This window comes from Lampetra planeri, chromosome 26 (genome assembly GCF_965212315.1).
Source record: "Lampetra planeri chromosome 26, kcLamPlan1.2.h2, whole genome shotgun sequence".
Taxonomy (NCBI): domain Eukaryota; kingdom Metazoa; phylum Chordata; class Hyperoartia; order Petromyzontiformes; family Petromyzontidae; genus Lampetra; species Lampetra planeri.
Genome location: NC_136132.1, coordinates 3,918,264 through 3,937,425, shown reverse-complemented (window position 1 = coordinate 3,937,425; position 19,162 = coordinate 3,918,264). Strand labels below are relative to the sequence as shown.

The window sequence follows — 19,162 nt, the reverse complement described above, 5'->3', positions numbered from 1 at the left end:
GACGTCACTCCACGTCGGCCAGCCCCCCTAATTAATACTCATGAACAGGTGACGTCACTCCACATGTAACCTTCTCCCTCATTAATAATCATGAGCAGGTGACGTCATTCCACATCGAACAGCCCCCCACATTAATAATCATTAAGAGGTGACGTCTTCCAAATGGACACCCCCTCCATTAATAATAATTAGCGGGTGACGTCACTCCACATGGGGGGCGAGGCCCCTCCTCCCCCCTCCTCGGCATCAACTTACAACCCTCACTACAACGGCAGAACCCTCACGTCACGCGATCTCCGTCACGCTATTGAGACATAGAAGTAAAAGTGACGTCATGATCAACAAGGGATTATAACCTTTAAATGAAATAGGTTTGTGTCACCGCGGCCTTACAAATTGCACACGAATTGATGCAATGAATATATCACGTCGCGATCTGCTTTTCGCTTGCAAGTTTCAGATTTATTGAAATATACACCCGCACGTGAACGGGCAAAAAGCGAGTTATATTTAATTTCGTAACACAATTAAATCACTTTCAAATAACATTTCATTTATAAAAATGCTCAAGATATTTTGCATGTACACAGAGTGTACAGATTTAAAAAATTCCACACGGTATAAAAATGTGATTAAGCTCAGCCTATTCCTGAAATTATAAAATAGTTTGTTTCACAAAAGAAAACTTCAAACAGTTGTACTTGATGCACGATTGTTTTTTAAAAAATCGGCCTCGAATGGAGATTTCTTAAATCTCGTAACAAAGAAATATAAGTGCTAGCTATTTGCTCAACGAAACCCAACAAAAGAAGACCGGTTTGCATGTCACTTTAACGAAAACCTCGTGTAAATAATGAATAAAACTATACAATGTAGCCATGACGAAAGAGGCACATTTAACTGAACATTTATGGTTGGACCAACATCACTTTGCTCGTTTTGCACAGTTCATTCATTTGGTAAGCAATTGTGTGTACAATTCTGTCCAGAGCTTCAGTTGTTCCTTGGACAATACTCGTTACTTTCTCATGACCACTCGCATTGATAATTACGGTGGCGAGATGTTAACTACCTCGCCTGGTATACAGGAGGGTTCGTTCCCAACCCTGACGCCTGCTGCTGTATATTTGGAGTCTCTCGCCCTGGTCGCGTGGATGTTTCTCTGGGTCTTCCGTTTTTCACGACATTTAGAATCAACATCGTATTTGGCTGCAATACATTTCCACGTGATAAGCCACTTCATTGAGCTATCATTTGTGGCCAGGTCGCTTCTAAAAAATACCTATATAGCTTAGTGGGCCTTACCTGGTAAAATAAAAAATAGTTTCGTTCAAGTTTTTAGTTTAACGACTGTGGCTCAGTGGTAGAGCAAGCTGCTCGCAATCAGGGGGTTGTGACTTCAAATCCTGATTGGGGGTTCACTCAGCCCATTATCCCACTTGGTGCCATAAAATGGTACCACTTTGTTGAAGGTTGTCCTCTGGAATGACTCACCCTCGCCATAGGAATGTGGAATTCCCACCACTGGATCAAGGCTGTTTAAAAGGAGATGAGCACCGCCTCAATGTTCAATTCCCAATTGAGCAGGAAATCGCTGCTGAATTACTCGTAATGTTACTGGTCACATTACAAATGCCCGATTCCAAAGGGCTCCAAAGATTGCGTGGCCGCACGTCATTTAGGCCACAGTTTCTTCAATAAGCGCATCTTGTGACCCAACGTACAAATTGTTTTACTTTTCATGTGAACCAGCACTGTCCGCGCATTTGCGAAGGACATAACTGCAGTGAAATGTAAGCGATGTGGATTTAGCGTGAACCCTCGGCAAAAATAAATGCATACAATTTGGCGCGATCTCGAGCATGATGCACGTGTAAAGACACTGCTAAGCGTGTTCATACCGCTGCAACAGGGTGCAGCAAAAGAGCAAGGGAGATGATTATTTTACATCTTTTAAATGGGTTTACTCTCCAACACACAACCGGTGTGCTGTACAAGTAACGGATTGGCATGTTTTGCTTAACGTGACAAATCTTATTAATTGGGTGTGTCAGGCGGTGACGGGGTTTAACGACACATTTATATTTACGCGATCTAACCCAAAAAACCGCTATTAGAGAAATTATTTCATGGCCTGTTTTTCACTGACCAACTCACTTCAATCAAATTCACTTTCATCTGAGGTGAATTTCTTTTGCATCCATTACAAGCTATCATTTGTTCTGTCTAATAAGTTAATTTAAAATGCTACTTGAATAGAATTCAGTGTGCAACTCAAATTATTATCCGAAAAATATGAAATGCATGCTGGCAAAAGATGCTAAAAAATATCGCCCGTGGCTGCTTCATGCAAACGCCTGTTGGAAGTCGACTCAGCACTCCAGATGGCCCGTCTGCCGGGTCAGAAGGCAAAAAGTCGCTCTTTCTCCACAGACTTTCCGCTCCTGAGCGCAGCGGTAAATGCATCCATGAATTCCGTCGTCCAACCGAAGAACTGCTCAGAGTCCCGCTCAGTCGTTTCTCCAAACCTAACCTGCACGGTTAAACACAGTGCCACATTTCAAACGTTTTAACGGAGAATGTTGACAGCGAATGCCTCTTTATACGACATGGTTAGCTCTCGTACATTTTGTTTATTCGTTTTTCTCTTTTTTCCTCAATTCTACCCCGACTTTGCAATTGGTGTCATGTGACGAGTTGAAAATAGCCATTCGGAGCTCGCACCAAGGAGTGTTAGGCAGCGGCATTTGGGAGCAGATATCACAGATCTATTTTTTTAGATGCCTTCAAGTAATCTACGATCCACGCAATGAGGCAACACCTCCCCAACCGCGTTGCTGCACAGAATTATTCAGTGCGTGACAGACCGATGGTTTACATTCTGACGAGATGGAATATAGCCAAAACAAAATGCAGCAGCAAATTAAATAAGGGTGTTTTTTCTTTTTGTCAAGACCATCAGCTCGCTAGTCTTGGGAAGCTTATCTAATTGCACGCGGCTGCTTGGATTTAAGTCCACGATGTCCGTGGTGTTGACTCGCTGCCCTGGCCTCTGAGCCAGCCAGCTAGAACCTTCATTAAAACCATTCCAGTACCAGTTTGCTGGAAGTTCTACGTGACTTTACCGAAAAAACCTAAGAATATGGAAGTTCACTGTCGAACCAATATATATATTTTGTTATCCATAATAGAGGTGTTTGGGTTAGATCGCATACATATAAATGTATCATTAAACCCGCAAGGGATAACCGCAGGTGCAAAAGCACGAGAGACGTCTCACCATGAGGGCCGTGTACGATTTGCGCAAGTCACTGATCTGCGTCCCCAGGTCGTTGAGTTCTCCCTTGAACTTGTTGATCATTACCTGCAAAAAAGCGATGAACGTCACCACTGCGTCGTTAACTTTGTCTGCTGTACGTTAGCACAAAAATCCCCGGCGCACATGACCACGTGATCCCTGAAATTTCCACATTGCAATTGCACAATAACAGTATGGTGTTACACAATCTCAGGACAGTGATGTTACTGGCGATGGTCGTGTTGGGGATGGTAGTTATTGCGATGGTGGTGGCGGTGATGATGGTGATGGCGGGGCTGGTGGGGGGCATTTGCACAATTTTTGTGATGCACCATGACGCCTTGCACCTCGCAAGATACTGCCCCACTTAATAGAATACAATCTTTGATCATCCTGGACAGCCTCCAAACTTTAATGAAAATATTTTGTCGTGTTTTGTTGATGCCATTGCAGGATCTAAACCCGACATTAGACCGTATAGCCAAAACCACTGAAATATTAGCTTCTAGCTCCTAAGTGTTAAAGGGCTTTTGTGCGTATAGTCTCAGCCCAATCTTCAATGATGGCACGAAAAAGTTTAAATGTAGAAATATATATAACTGAACTTAGTCGTGCCACACGGAGCTGCGAAAGCCCATACGTTGCGTCAGAGGTGGTGAAACGGACACTGCCCCGCGTGGCTAGAGAATGAGTCTGGATGACGGGCAAGAAAAACAGCCGAGCGAGCGTTTGTGATATCTCGCTTTCTGGATGTACAGTACTGCCGAAGACATTTCAATGTTCTGTCCGTAGCAACAAAAAATTTATGAAAGGCAATCCGGCTATTTATAACATAAATACAGGAGGTGTTTAGAGGGTCAAACACCAAATGGACACCTGTCACAAGTCATCGAGTTTGCATTAACCACACATACTTAAGGCAGAAGGAGTAAAGCCCGTTTTTATCATTCAATATCTTGATGCTGGCAAAAAGGGTCCCATAGATACCATCCAGCTAACACAAGGTTGTTTGGAAAATGTGTGACGGGATCGGAGAAAACAATAGACAGCATGAAATAAGAGATGTGACATGACCCATATGTACTGATCTTGACGAGGCAAGATCGTCGGTTGTAAATTAATTAATTATCCATCGATGTCCCCCAGCTTCCGGTGTGAACGATTGCACGTTGCAGCGCTTGGAGGCAGTCTACCTTGAGCTCCACCAAAAACTTGGTCTCAGACTCGCTCTTGAGTGACTTCTTGAGGATGCCGTGGTACTGTTGGAGCTTGACCAGCGACTGCTTTAGCACTGCGGGCGGAGCGAAGACGCACAATGACTAAACATTCTAACCCTCCCTCCGTCTCCAAACAATACGAGTGAATTCTAGATTTGAAGCTTTCGTGACTGCAAGGATTCATATTCTTACGGAGTGGTATCTCTTGTAATCTCTCATTTACTTGATACAGCTGTCGTGCTGTGACGGTTCCACCTGAAGACGGAAGCTTGTGTTGCCTCCGAAACGTCGTGATTTTTATTTTTATTTTACTTTTATTAATTTACATTTTTTACCTACGTGACTTTACCGAAAAAACCTAAGAATATGAATAAGAGTGAAATTGCCATATCCACACTTCACTTGTGATGATATAAAAACAAGTTAATTACAGTGTGGCACATGCATTCCCTTTGTTCTGACCATTGTAAGAAACAACAAAGCTATAGATAAACAACATAAGAGACTCCTCTACTTTGTGAACATTCGACTTACCAACTTTCAGAGATACGAACAAGCCTGTCCGTATGTCATCCAGTTGCCCGTTCAGACCGAGAGTCGTAAAAGTTCAACCGCCACGCAGTAGATGGCCGTGGTTGTTCGGTGTCATTACCCAGCATTCCCAGCATTTCCGCCTGGGCCGCCACCATCGTCTGATGTTGTTGCATTGTCGCTGTGCGGTTCACCACAACGTTCTCTCTGCTTTTCACGAACATTATCAACCCCCATCGCGTCTCCGAAGCAGCGTAAGACTGGTGAAAGTTTTGAGGGTGGTAGTAAGAAGGGGTGCACTATTATGATGGAGACTAAAGTGGACATTATAAAGCATTGTGAACCAGTGGCATCTACATCTGCAGGACGTGAAGAACCAGTCGCATCTACAGGAGATTATACAACTTTTAAGGCCATTTCCCGTGTTAAGTGTACACGCTGTACAATACGTTTGGAATCGATAGGAGTAAAGTTGGACTTACGAACAAAATCGACTTATGAAAGACCTCTGGAACCTAACTCGTTCGTAAGTAGAGTAGTCCCTGTATATATATAAACGGTATTTTAGTTTAAAAAATTGGCTATAAAACATTGCAGACATTTGATGAATGTTGCATCATAATATATCTCTGTGTAAAGAAATCACGAGTTACATTCACAAATAAGTGAGACCGATTAATTTTACTGTGAGTGACAATCTCTACGGTTGTGTTGGTCACAAGACACCGAGAAGTATGCGACAAAAAAACCCACAACGCACCTCTACGCAAGTGCTAACACGTTTGCCTTTGAAAGCCTAGAGTCAGGGCAGTGCAATGAATTATTAAATCAGCCGAGGGAGCGCTGTCAGCGCGGCGTTGCGTAACGATTCTTCACTCACCGTCCATTTCTGCCGTGAGCCCCTTAATGGACGCTGTGGGAGAGATGATCGCAAAGAAATTAATGATCGCAAAACGTAAAATAACACACGCGAGCCTTGACGCGGGCAACACGCCCAAATTAACGGACACCGCATAGACAGGCACAAAAAGGCGAGGCACATTTGCACGTGAACGTTATTCTCGTGGCAAATGCGTGGTTGCGTTTATTTTATTCGTAATAAAACACCTTGTGTTGTGTCCCAGCCTCCATCGGTTTTTGCTCGCTACCCAGCGTTGATCCCGGAGAGTCTGTCTTAAAGCACGGGCGGCCAAACCGCGGCACCCGGGTAGCTCAAGTGCAATTCGACGGAGACGCAGCTAACGTGCAACCCTTCAACGTGGCTACCTGAAAGAGAGTAACAACTCGTCTATGGTAGCGGTAGCCAGACACGAGCGCTCCCGGGATGCTCCCTTGGATTTCTAAATGCCAAAATTTCCACAGCCAACCGGTGGCTGCGTGACCACGCCCTACATTACCACCCCCGCAGAACCATCCCACGCGACGGAGATTTGACCTGCGGCTTCTTCTTGGTTCTTTCGGTAAAGTCACGTAGAAGGGAAATAATAAAATAATAAAATAGAACATAATAAAATAATTCTCACGACGTTTCGGCCACAACGCAAGCAGCCGTCCTCAGGTGAAGAACAGGTCTGTCGGGAAGAAAGCATCTGAATGAAACACCACCAGGCTTGGAGCGTATATTTAAGCTGGGTTGGAGGGGGAAGAGCGCCTTGACAAAAGTCGTGAGAATAATTTTATTATGTTTTATTTTATTATTTTATTATTTCTCTTCTACGTAACTTTACCGAATAAACCAAGAAGATGAATCCCTGCAGTCACGAAAGCTTTAAATCTAAATTTGACCTGCGGCTCTCGGCTATTTGTAGACTGCGGTAAGCCGAGTACGTTTGGCTAACCCTTTGCTCTGTGCTCTAAACTCAGGATATCTGCCTTCGTCTCGGGCGTGTTGCGAGCACCCCATGCACTGACCAGTCGAGCCAGACTTGAGGCTCTGGAGCTCCTGGGCAAAGTCCAGGAGCTCTGGGCGATGCACCTTAATCTGCTCCACCAGGAAGCACAGCAGAGTGTACTTCCTGTTCTGGCCTTTTGTTTCCATCAGCTGCACTCAACAAAAACCATCAATATTAAAAAAACATTATCAACAACAACAATCGTGCAATCAATTCAAGATTTGTAACATGCCATGTTTCGGCCAACAGAAAATAAATCTTTTTTTAGTCCGGTCTTAAAAGCATTGATTGTCACCACCAACATCGTCATGATCATCATAAACCGTCATAATGATCATTCATAGGTGACATGACAGTGGTGGAAACGGGAGGGGGAGGGGGTCTGTGCCCCCCCCCCCCCCCCCCCCCACTTCATTTGGTTAAACGGTGAGCAAGCGAGATACTTTAGCTCTTGTGAATGGGGGGGGGGGATCATTATTATAATCACGTTTAACAGCAGGAAGTGTTTGTTATTATTGTTAATCATAATAACGCGTCATTTTTCACCGTTAAAGCCCGAGCTATTTTAAAGGGCGGGGTGTGGTGACGCCGTCATCAGCACACTGCACTATGAACCCAAGGCAGCTTGAGTTGGATTCTCAGCCACCGCTACACCATCAGTGGCGAGTGACACAACAACAGTTGCTGGGCTGCCCGCCACCAATCGGCACTGAGCAGCGTCATTCCATATTGCTCAAACAGCTCCTGTGAGTCACGTGGCAGGGGGAAGCCTTCATCGAGAAGTGAATTAGCAAGCAGATATGACGATATTAGTAATAATGATTATTAGTGCATTCAAAGCGCCACTGAGTAGAGACACTTTATTTAAAACCAGATGAGAGCCTGCCGATGCTAAAAAGCTAAAAAGTTTTCTTTAAAGGAAGAACAGGAACGATGAATCAATGAGAGTGGTCCAAGATTTGAAATCACGTAAAAAAAGTAAGTAAGTCCCTCCGGCGATCGCACTTTTGCAAAGAGAATGTCAGCTTCACAATCAAAACGATTTGCAAACACCCCCCCAAAAAAAGCCCAAGAACGAGTCAAGACTATCGCAGCAGCCTCTGACCCGCGTACGAGTGGGCGAACCTTGGGCAGCGTCGAGAGGCAGAAGCCCTTGATGGGGCTCCGTCCGGCCGTCTCGTTGAGGCGGTTGCCCACGAGCAGCACGTACTCGAGCACGCAAGGGAACTTCTTGCTCGCCGCCAGCTGGGAGCAGCGCGAGAGCTGGTGCGCGATGAGCTGCGCAGTTCGGGAAACACGCCGACGGGCGCACACACGTTGCGAACTCCGCGAGTCGTTTGGAAAATATCCGCGTAGCATCTTCTTGGTTCTTTCGGTAAAGTCACGTTGAAGGGAAATGAGAAAATAATAAAAATAAAACATAATAAAATAATTCTCACGACGTTTCGGCCACAACGCAAGCAGCCGTCCTCAGGTGGAGAACAGGTCTTTTTGCGTTGTGGCCGAAACGTCGTGAGAATGATTTTATTATCTTTAATTTGTATTACTTTATTATTTCCATTCTACGTGACTTTATCGAAAGAACCAAGAAGATGAATCCCTGCAGTCACGAAAGCTTTAAATCGAAATCCGCGTAGCATGCGCACAAATGACCAATGCATTCTTCCGAAACAGGTATTTTTCATGTACTCGCTGACAGGACGAACATTGATAGGTCATTCGTTCCTCGACTGACCAACAGGACAAACGTTGATACGTCATTGATTTCTGCACTCACCAACAGGATGAACATTTAAACGTCGTTGAATATGTGCATTGAGGACACAGCGAATATGTCTTAAGTCAAAATAAGCTGCACGCGATCAACTATATCCAATTAAAGTGATAATCTGGAGGCTACTGTAAAAAAACACAATGTATTGATCACGTGACAATTCCATTTAGGAAAAGGTGTGTTTACTCAACTTAATTAAAAAAACAGGGCAATTTTTATTCTAATAATTTGTTATTTTTCATACTATTTAATGAAAACCCAGTGGTAAGTCATAAAACATGCTCAATCGACCTGTTCTAAAAATATGCTTAAATTCACTCGCTAAATGTCACCGAAGGATTTACGATCGACACACCAGTGGCTCCCTTGAGCGTTCCCCCCTCTAGCCAGAGGCGCCAAGCCTTCTCATCGAGTGTCCCCTCGGCGTCGGTGTGTGGTCACAGTGCTCGCCGGCTCTCGTACCGGTTTCAGCTCCCTGATCTGTCCCGGGAACTCACGAACGATCATCAGCAGCTCCAGTCTCTCGCCAAGGAAGGGGATGCTGCACATCTGTCGAAAGCACAAACACGCACGCACGAAACAATGCGCAGAGACAAAAAGCCTTGCCCCAACTGCCTGCAGGGAGCCAAGTGTGTGTCTATGTTTGTTCGTTGAACTTCTTTCGCACCGTACGTAGCCAACCTTGCTCATCGCAGGTGTTTGTGAGTGAGGCTACGTGGAAGTCGTTTGATGGCAAAATTATTGTCATTCACCCTCCGCCACCCAACAAGATTATCACGTTTAGGATATTAATATTATTGCAACGACGCGCCGTACGTAGCCAATCGTGCCAGTTGGAGGTGCGGAAAAGGGCAGTCACGAGCGAACCTCCAGCATGTACTGGTCCACCTGGTGCAGGACTGCTCGTCGCTTCACATGTGGCTTGTACATCTCCACGTCTTCCGTCGTCGGCACGAATCTGTGACCAGCAACCGGGCGGCAGCAGGCGGCACCGCCGTCAGCGCGGTTATCGGTTCGACCGCAGGTATCGCAAGCCACCTGCTTGCCACTGTGACCACGATGGGCGTATCCGTTCGCTCAAGTCTTTTATCTTCTCACTTTGGTATATTATTTTAGGTTCGTAATATTGTGCTTTTTTTTGTTAATTCAAATAGGACTTCTCCATTTCGAACGACAGTTTCACATCAAGCAACCCGCCAGAATGCCTTTAATGAACCCGACTGTCACGAAACTCGGAATGTTTAAACAGATCCGGGTGTTTTCTGCTTTGGCAAATTTGACTCGAAAATATTGGTCCCAATGGCCTATAGATAGACTAATTGTTTTAATTTTTACTTTGTCAGACAAACACTTATTTACTTTTAATACAGATCTGCCACCAACCAATCCTACTCCATACGGGGTGGATATCTAGGCCCTTGGTATGGATCACGTGGCCTGCAATCAATGGTTGGTGGATCACACAAATGTCCATAAAGCTCCCTTCCCGTGAGCTTCGAGGTGCCATACCATGACTTGCCAGGAAAAGGCAGTGAACTAATCGCCATCTGTTTCCATCTGTACGGAGATAAAGCCTTTCCCCCTTTGCTCATGTTATTTTATTTCGGTTGCGCTGTTTTCTTTCCCACACTTATAAATGCTCACTAATTGGCAAAAAAAAATATCTTAAAATAAAATAAAAACCCCATGAAGGACCCTCTTTAAAACGAGTCTTACAACTCAGTGTGGCTTCCATGTATAAATAAGTAAATGATTATTATTATTATTATAGATTATTATCGTTATTAAAACTAATCTCAACTCATATCTCAAAAAAATCAGTGGGAGTTTCTAAAACCCCATGAAATGTATATGGTTACATGTCTGGCAAATTTTTTTTTTACCAAGCTCAAAGGCCATAAGTCATACATCGCATATCATCGATGTCATGGCTCTTTGCTTCTCTCTAGTTGAAAACAAAAAAGTTATTCGCGTCTTTAAAATGAAAATTACTAGTTAGTGCCGTAACCGACAAACTGATTCCATGACTAACAATTGTTTTGTTATGTATATTATTAGCACTAAACAAAACAACGTTAATTTGACCAGTTAAGGCCGCTATATCGCTCTTTTTCAGAAGCGACCTGGCCTCAAATAATTGCTCTACGAAGTGGCTTATCACGTAGAAATGTATATCAGCCAAATACTCCAAACGCGTGACGTTGATTCTAAATGTGGACGGGAAAACCGGAAGACCCGGAGAAATATCCACACGACCACGGGGAGAGAAACATGCAAACTCCACGTATACAGCAGGCGTCAGGGTCGGGATTGAACCCACGTCCTCCTGCATACCAGACGAAGCAGTTAACATCTCGCAGTGCCCAAGGGCGGAGGAGGACCAGGGTGGTGAGAGCCTCTCACCGCCGCAGTTCGGCGATTTGCTCGTCCGTGATTCCCGTTTCCAAGTCGCCGCGAAGGACGAGCAGCTGCTCGCGGAGCTGCGCCGGCTGAACTCGGAACCCGCGCAGAAAAATGCCTGCGCGTGCAACGCAGGCACACACGCCCGTCGCCCTGAGTATTATACACGCGTTGGCCGCTTGGAAACGACGTCGTCTTAAAATACAGAGGGCCGCAGAGCTTGAGCAAATGTTCGCGCTGCATCGCCGGCTGGCTGCCACTCCGCCTGTCAGTGATTGATTCTAGATTTTAAGCTTTCGTGACTGCAAGTATTCATATTCTTAGGTTGTTTCGGTAAAGTCACGTAGGTAAAAAAAAATTAAAATTAATAAAAGTAAAATAAAAATAAAATAAAAATCACGACGTTTCGGAGGCAACACAAGCTTCCGTCTTCAGGTGGAACCGTCATAGCATGATAGCTGTACCAAGTAAATGAGAGATTACAAGAGATACGGGATAGTATACGGGATGGTATCTCTTGTAATCTCTCATTTACTTGATACAGCTATCGTGCTGTGACGGTTCCACCTGAAGACGGAAGCTTGTGTTGCCTCCGAAACGTCGTGATTTTTATTTTATTTTTATTTTACTTCTATTAATTTTAATTTTTTTACCTACGTGACTTTACCGAAAACCTAAGAATACTGTCAGTGATTGGTCAGCGCTGTGAGATGTGATCCACATGAACGGCGATATTTAACACTCGACATGGTCATTAAACATCATCTTCACCGTGGGAGTCCCTGCCAATCAAAGACCAACAACCACTTCTCCTCTAACAGGCAGACGTCGCAAACTGTCCTGCTCCATTCGAGAAATAATCGGGGCGCATGGTATGCCACGTGCCTATGTTACAATTAACTTCAACAATGCCGACAAATGTTCCGTCGCAAAACCGTGAGGGACGGCGACGACTTCATGGGGCCTTGGTCCAGCAGTGAGTCGATCAGGGCTGATGACGAACACAGAGAATGGCCGTTAGCCGGCAAAAGCCTCGCCGAGTCTCAAGGCTCTATAATGTACTCTTAGTTTTTTCGGTAAAGTCACGTAGGTATACAGCAAATCTGGCTGTGACGGTCCCACCTGATGACGGAGACTTGTGTTGCCTCCGAAACGTCGTGATTTTTTATTATTCTATTATTACTTTGATTAATTTTAATTTAATTTTTTACCTACGTGACTTTACCGAAACAACTAAGAGTATGAATCCTTGCAGTCACGAAAGCTCTATAACGGTTTGAATGTCAGAAGTCACCCCAAGCCAGCATAGAAAACGCTTGACACCAAGCGTTTGGAGTATATGGAGGAAATTTGATTATCATTTGCAGACTTTAACTCGGGGTATGGCTGTATGTGCTAGGAGGGGAACCCCCTTGGCTGCTTTGGCATCTCAGGAGAGAGAAGTCACCTTGCTCAATAAGGCGTATGATGTGCCTTGCATAGAAATAGGCGAGACATCAGAATTTATTGATGGCAAGACAGGTGTTCATATTTTGTCTCCCACGTTGTTGAATGTTGTGCTTGATGATGTGGACATGGGGAGCGGTGGTGCAGCGGTTAGCGCAATGCGCTATGAACCCGGCGACACGGGTTCGATTCCCGCTCATGGCCAACACCAGTGACGATTATCTGAACCGGTCCCGGGCCTCGCCTAGGTCGACTCAGCCTCAAATGAGTACCCGGTGCGGTGTGTAAACATCGCCACTGGGGAGACAAAGGCGGTCGGGCGTGGTGCTAGCCACCCACCCCTTCGTGTACCGTTCCGGCCTTCATAGGTGCTCGCTAACAGCACTTGCCCCTACAGTCTGTTAAGGCTACACGGGGGATCTTTGATCTTTGATGAACGTCACCAACGGGGTTAGAGCACAGCGGTGCAACCGGTTTGCTTGGCTAGAACTCCGGCTGCAGCTGCACAGCTGCCTAAGGTACTGATGCCGGGCAATCGGGTGTTAAGATGCAAGCATCGACAAAGTGAGTGGCAGTAGTTGGAAACGGCACTCTTGCATTCGGTTCGCAAGCCACGATAGGAGGCGATAAGGTTGAGGCGGTGATAGACTTTGTGTACTCGGGCAGTAATGTCCAGAGACAAGTCTGAGTGTAATTGCAACTGGTATTGGAGGCAGGAGAGCCATTTGCTTTACTGCGTGGAGGAGAGGGTTGGATGCTAAGCAACTCAAACAGGAAGTCGTCGGCAATTTGGGCCACAGGTGTCCGCAACGGATTCGAGGAAATTTGTGGCGAGATGTGAAAGCCGATGAGGAAGTCAAGAAGATAGCATGGCAGGTGAGGGGTTGCAGATACGATCAGACAATAACGATGCGCTGGGTGGGACGTGTGCAGGATCGGGGAGGGCCGATTGCCGAGGCAGGCGTTGGACTCGTCTCCACGAATTCTTTGACCACGAGGAAGACCTCTAACCGGATGGGGCGGTACTCTTGGGACTGCTCTCGGAAGTCAGGGGTCTACTGTGCAGCAGCAGCACACACACCAAAAACACCACACACCACCACACACCACCACACACCACCACAAACACCGCACACATACCCCACGCATAGCCACACACTGCACGCACCGCACACACCACGAGCTGGAATTTGGAATCCCCTCCCCGGCGTTTCCGTTGTGTTTGAGTTTGGCACCGCCGGTCACACTTACAGAAGTTCTGCGCCACCTTGGAGTTCAGCAAGATCTGTGCCGTTGGCTGGGATGTGGAGATGATGGGCACCTGCACTGTCTCCAGACGGAAGGCATCTCGAAGGCGGACCAGGTCCAGCGCACCAACGTCTCCGCGCATCTGAGCCCACATGGACTTAGCGATCTGTATGGACACACGCGTCCGTATCAGCGAGTGTGCGCGTGTATGTTGTGTGGGAGCGCACGAGGTGCATCTGCCAGCCATCTCAGTCAGTCAACCCATGGCACCTGGGGGGGTTTGTTCCGTGACCTCCTGCCAGTGAGCATTGGACACTTCACGTGGCATCAAAAGTTCACCGAGCATGGCATGAGCACCGTGAGTGATGTCATCGCCACTTTGTTGCAAACAGCAGTGGGGAGCGGTCGTGTAGCGGTTATGGCGATGCGCTACCAACCTGGCGACCCGAGTTCGATTCTCGCTCACAGAAAAACCAGTGATGGTTACATATCTGAACCAGCAATCGGCCTCCCCTAAATCAACTCAGCCTCAAATGAGTACCTGGTGTGGTGTGTAAACATCACCACTGGGGAGAGAAAGGTGGCCGGGCGTGGTGTTGGCCACCCACCCCCTCATGTGCCATGCCGGCCTTCATAGGCGCTCGCTAACAGCACTTGCCTCAACAGTCTGTTCAGGCTATATGGGTGATCTTTATCTTTGTGTGCATGCAGTGGTGGGGAGAGATAGCACGCTGCACTATGAACCCGGCAATCAAATGAGTACCTGGCGCGATGTATAAATATAACCACATGGGAGACAAAGGCAGCTGGGTACGGTGCTGGCCACCCACCATCTCGTGCGCCATGCTGTTGATATGAATGGCACTGCATAAAATGAAGCTATCATAATCGTTATGCCGGCCTTCATAGGTGCTCGCCAACATCACTTGCCCCAAAAGTCTGTCCAGGCTCTATAGGGGACAATTGGCTTCGTCGTGGCCTGGGAGTTGGCGACGCGGTGGTTCACGCCGCGGGTCAACGGCCCCAGGGAGGCGGCGTTCAACTCCTGCCCGGGGACGGCAACGGGGCGGCGACGCTCGCACCGAGGCCTGCGCGCGTCCCTCACCCTGTCGGACTGCACGGGGTCCCAGTGCAGGGCCTTGGTCCGCACCACGTCATCGGCCCGCGGCTTTACGTAGAACACCGGAGGCGGCGGCGCGACCGGGGGCAGCCCGGGCGCGGCGCGCAACGGGACGATGGCGGACGCGTCCCGGGGCTCGTTTGGCTTGAAGCAGGAGAAGAGCGGCGTGTCCGGCTCGTCCAGGTCCTGGCTCCGCGCGCCGTCGCCGCCGTCGTCGCTGTACGGCGGCTCCACGCCCGGAACGCGGTCACTCCGGTACGCCGCGGGCGTGCCGGACAACAGCTCGTCGTCCGAGCTCGGCGCTTCGGGAGTAGCCGGGCCTGGCGCGCCGTTTGCCGAGCTCGCTTCGGGAGCCGCGTTCCCGGCCGCCGCCGGGATCTTCAAGCCGCCGTCTTCGTTGCCGTGGACGGGATCGGCGGGCGCCGGTACTCCGGGACCTTCCCCTGCGGGCGGTGCCGCTGGGGGCGCGACCGTGCTGCCGGTGGTGGCGTCGTCGCAGACGGGGGCGGAGGCGGGGGTGCAGTCTTGTGCGGAGGCGTTTGTCGGGGTGTGAGACATCCGTTTGTAGCCCCGGCACACAGACTCGATCTCGCGCACCCAGTGGTCGCGCTCCTCGGCAAAGTCATCGCGGTGCGCGCTGTTCAGAGCCAGGCGAAATCTGCCCCCACCAGAAAAGAAATCAATCTTCACAATAAAAATTGCCGCCATTAAACTTCTTTATCGATTGAACGCGGGATAAAGGACTGTTTGAGTTACCGGGGTCGATGTGGCTTGGTGAAGCGAGGACACAACCAAGACCATTTCATATTCTTAGGTTTTTTCGGTAAAGTCACGTAGGTGAAGGCACCCCGCTACGACCCATTGTGTCGACGATAAACTCTCCTACGTACAAACTCGCCCGTTTTCTATCAGATACTCTGCTCCCCTTCACAGGCAAGACCTCTTCGGCAGTACTCAACTCAACCCAATTAGTCTCTATGGTTAAGGACATGGTACTATCTCCTGATGACATCCTCGTCAGCTTTGATGTAGTATCTTTGTTTACCAAAGTCCCAGTACCGGACACCCTAACAATAATTGAGGACTTAGTCCAACATGGATTGAATTCTGATGCACCTGTGCTGGTTAGGCATTGCCTCACCAACACCTATTTTACCTGGAATGGCACCTTCTACAAACAGAATGAGGGTACCCCTATGGGCTCCCCTTTGTCACCAGTTATAGCCAACATGTTCATGGAAAAGTTTGAATCAGACGCCATCCAGACATCCACCCTGCGTCCTTCCCTGTGGAAGAGGCATGTGGATAACACTTTCGTCATCTGGCCACATGGCCTCCCAGCATTGAACCACTTCTTGGACCACATCAATTCTAGACACCCATCCATCAGATTCACCATGGAAGTGGAGAAAGACGGTAAACTACCATTCTTGGATATTCTGTTTGAGAGGAGGCCTGACGGATCCTTGGGACATTCTGTCTACAGGAAAGCCACCCACACAGATTCCTACTTGAAACCGGATTCCCACCACCACCCATCTCAAAAGAATTCTCTCATCAAAGCGCTATACCACAGAGCCTATGGCATTTCTGACAAACACCACCTGACCGGTGAATTAAGACAGGTACATCGGGCCCTCAGGATGAACGGATACTCTGACCGTACTATCCGCCAAGCTGTCTCTCCCACCACACAGAAACAGCCACATGAAACTCCGACCAAAACCATCACGTTACCATACATAGCAGGCGTGACCAAAAAGATCTCCAAAATTCTAAACAAACATAAGATCCAAGTCCGATTCAGTACAGTGCATAAAATCCGTGATCTGATTCCATCTGTGAAGGATGTCGTTCCTGACTTACAGTATCCTGGAGTCTACAAATTGAGTTGCATTTGTGGTGATTGCTACATTGGAGAAACGAAACGTCATGTTTCTGATCGTGTCCACGAGCACAAGTCAGATCTGAAACACGGCAGAACTGATTCTTCTGCCGTTGCCGATCATTGCTACAACTCGGTGGGCTCTCATGAAATTGTCTTTTCCGAGACCAAGGTTCTCTGCAAACCTCCCGGCTACCATCAAAGGTTTGTACACGAAGCCATACAAATATACAAACACAGACATAATTTCAACCGTGATGATGGGTACAAACTGAGTAATCATTGGAAAGATGTTATCAACCATGCAAAAAAGACTTAATTACACTTTTTTGGACCATCTTATCTGACAGGCACTATTTTACTTTACTTTACCGAGTGTTAACATCCCCAGTTATTTTTAACAGTACTCTCTTCACTGTTCAGCCAGCATTGGTATAAACATGGGCATTTTCGTTCTTTTGTCTATTATGTGTATCATGTGTTGAGCACTCCGTGCTGTCTTTGAGCCCCGCCCCCCCTCCCTCCCGATACGTTTCCATTCATTGGCTACCACATTCTGATGAGCCCCCCCCCCTCTCCTCCCCCCTTCAACTTGCTTATGAGGGATTACATCTTGAATCATTGCCTCACTTGATGCAGCTAATTCGGCTGTGACGGTCCCACCTGATGATGGAGACTTGTGTTACCTCCGAAACGTCGTGATTTTTGTTTTATTTTATTTTCATTAATTTTGATGTTTTACCTACGTGACTTTACCGAAAAAACCTAAGAATATGATTCCTTGCAGTCACGAAAGCTTCAAATCTAGAATTAAGACCACTTCAGATATCGCTCGAAAACAACCCGTGGTGCCATTGCTGGGAATTAGGGCTGTGATTGACAATGGGCTATACATTGTGTAGATATGACATCTATACATTGTGTAGATATGACATCTTGAATAAGTAATAACCTCATCAGACAAGAAGCATTATGCAAGATTTTACCTCCAAAGACTCCATTTGTCCCCCATATATTACCTGGGTTTGGCATCGTTTCACAGAATAGGATTACTAAATTATAACCTTCAATTTAAGCGGAATCTAATGAGAGTTCGTACATTTCTAACACCCCATAAGTTTTGCCGTGGTCAAAATGTCCAGTCCACATTTGTGGAGATGAGGCAGGTTACTCGAGCAGGTGGTGCGACCAAGGGATGGCGAGATAGATCGACAGACAATCAAACTAAGTCTCCTAACTCCACGTATACAATCACAACAGTGGGGGAGGGGAGGGGTGCACACTAAACTAAACACATTTTTATTTTACCAGGTAAGGCCCATTTGAGCTGTATAGCTATTTTCAGAAGCAACCTGGCCACAAATGATCGCTCATTGAAGCGGCTCATCACGTGGAAATTTATAGCAGCCAAAAACTCTAGAATGCGTGATGTCGATTCTAATCTTGGAGGGAAAAACCGGAGGACCCGGAGAAAAATCCACGCGGCCATGGCGAGAGAGAGCAGGCGAGAGAGTTAACATCTCGCCACTACGGCGCCCCACGTTACAACACACGGGGAATGCACGCGCGCCGCCACTGCCATACGTGTAGAGGTTCTTGTTGGTGGACACGCAGAAGGAGTCGGCCAGGCTGTCCGCGTAGGCCTCCACCCCCGGCGTGGACAGGTGCACGATGCACGGAGCCACGCAGACCTCCGGGGGGGCTTCTCCCGTCAAGGCGACGAGCTTCCCCAGGTTCCCCTGCCGCCTTTCGCTCGGGTAGAAGCTCAGGTCTGACCGAGACAGCTCCAGCCACACCCTGCACGCATTCCCAATGAAGACGATGACAACAATACAGAGTTTTGTTTTTTTAAATGGCCCGCGTGATCGCATTTGCTGCCGTCGCTTCCGGCGTCTGTCTGCGTGATGCTTCTTGTTGTCCTTCCCGCGCACCTCCGATGAGCGAGGTCGGCTACGTACAGAGCGAATTAAGTTCAACGTGCTTACGTACGTACATACGTGGGCACCAGTCCGCTGTGTCAATGGGACAAAGTTTTGACGATCTGAATGTATTGCGTAAATGTATATTTGCAAAAACACAATTATACCCTGAAAACATTTACCGTCTGACGCATGTAGTGATTTAAACACTGTTTACATATTTCACAATTGCATCACGCCTGTGGATCCAGGAAAGCCTCACTGGGTATTGCGTCATCGGCCCACGGCTTTGCGTAGCGGTCCCCGGTTGCGGTGCGCGACGGCAAGTTTTCAGAGCATGGGGACGATAGATGTGAAGCTTTCGTGACTGCAATGATTCATACTCTTAGGTTTTTTCGGTAAAGTCACGTAGGTAAAAAAACAATAGAAATA

At 47.3% G+C, this 19,162-nt stretch overlaps 1 protein-coding gene across 4 annotated transcripts in view; it reads right to left on the bottom strand.

The window, feature by feature from the left end:
- Positions 1 to 440: 440 nt before the first annotated feature.
- The window catches only part of LOC144727595 (uncharacterized), a 35,689-nt gene continuing 16,967 nt past the window's right edge, over positions 441 to 19,162 (bottom strand). For all 4 annotated transcript variants that reach the window (XM_078606533.1, XM_078606530.1, XM_078606532.1 and 1 more), the window contains exons 7-18: positions 18,396 to 18,608; positions 14,912 to 15,584; positions 13,810 to 13,972; positions 11,116 to 11,230; positions 9,580 to 9,670; positions 9,175 to 9,261; positions 8,064 to 8,216; positions 6,958 to 7,087; positions 5,927 to 5,959; positions 4,492 to 4,589; positions 3,281 to 3,364; positions 441 to 2,533 (exon numbers count right to left, since the gene is read on the bottom strand). In XM_078606533.1, coding sequence (XP_078462659.1) covers positions 2,402 to 2,533; positions 3,281 to 3,364; positions 4,492 to 4,589; positions 5,927 to 5,959; positions 6,958 to 7,087; positions 8,064 to 8,216; positions 9,175 to 9,261; positions 9,580 to 9,670; positions 11,116 to 11,230; positions 13,810 to 13,972; positions 14,912 to 15,584; positions 18,396 to 18,608 — 1,972 coding nt within the window. In that variant the 3' untranslated portion in view covers positions 441 to 2,401. The remainder of the gene's footprint in view (positions 2,534 to 3,280; positions 3,365 to 4,491; positions 4,590 to 5,926; positions 5,960 to 6,957; positions 7,088 to 8,063; positions 8,217 to 9,174; positions 9,262 to 9,579; positions 9,671 to 11,115; positions 11,231 to 13,809; positions 13,973 to 14,911; positions 15,585 to 18,395; positions 18,609 to 19,162) is intronic.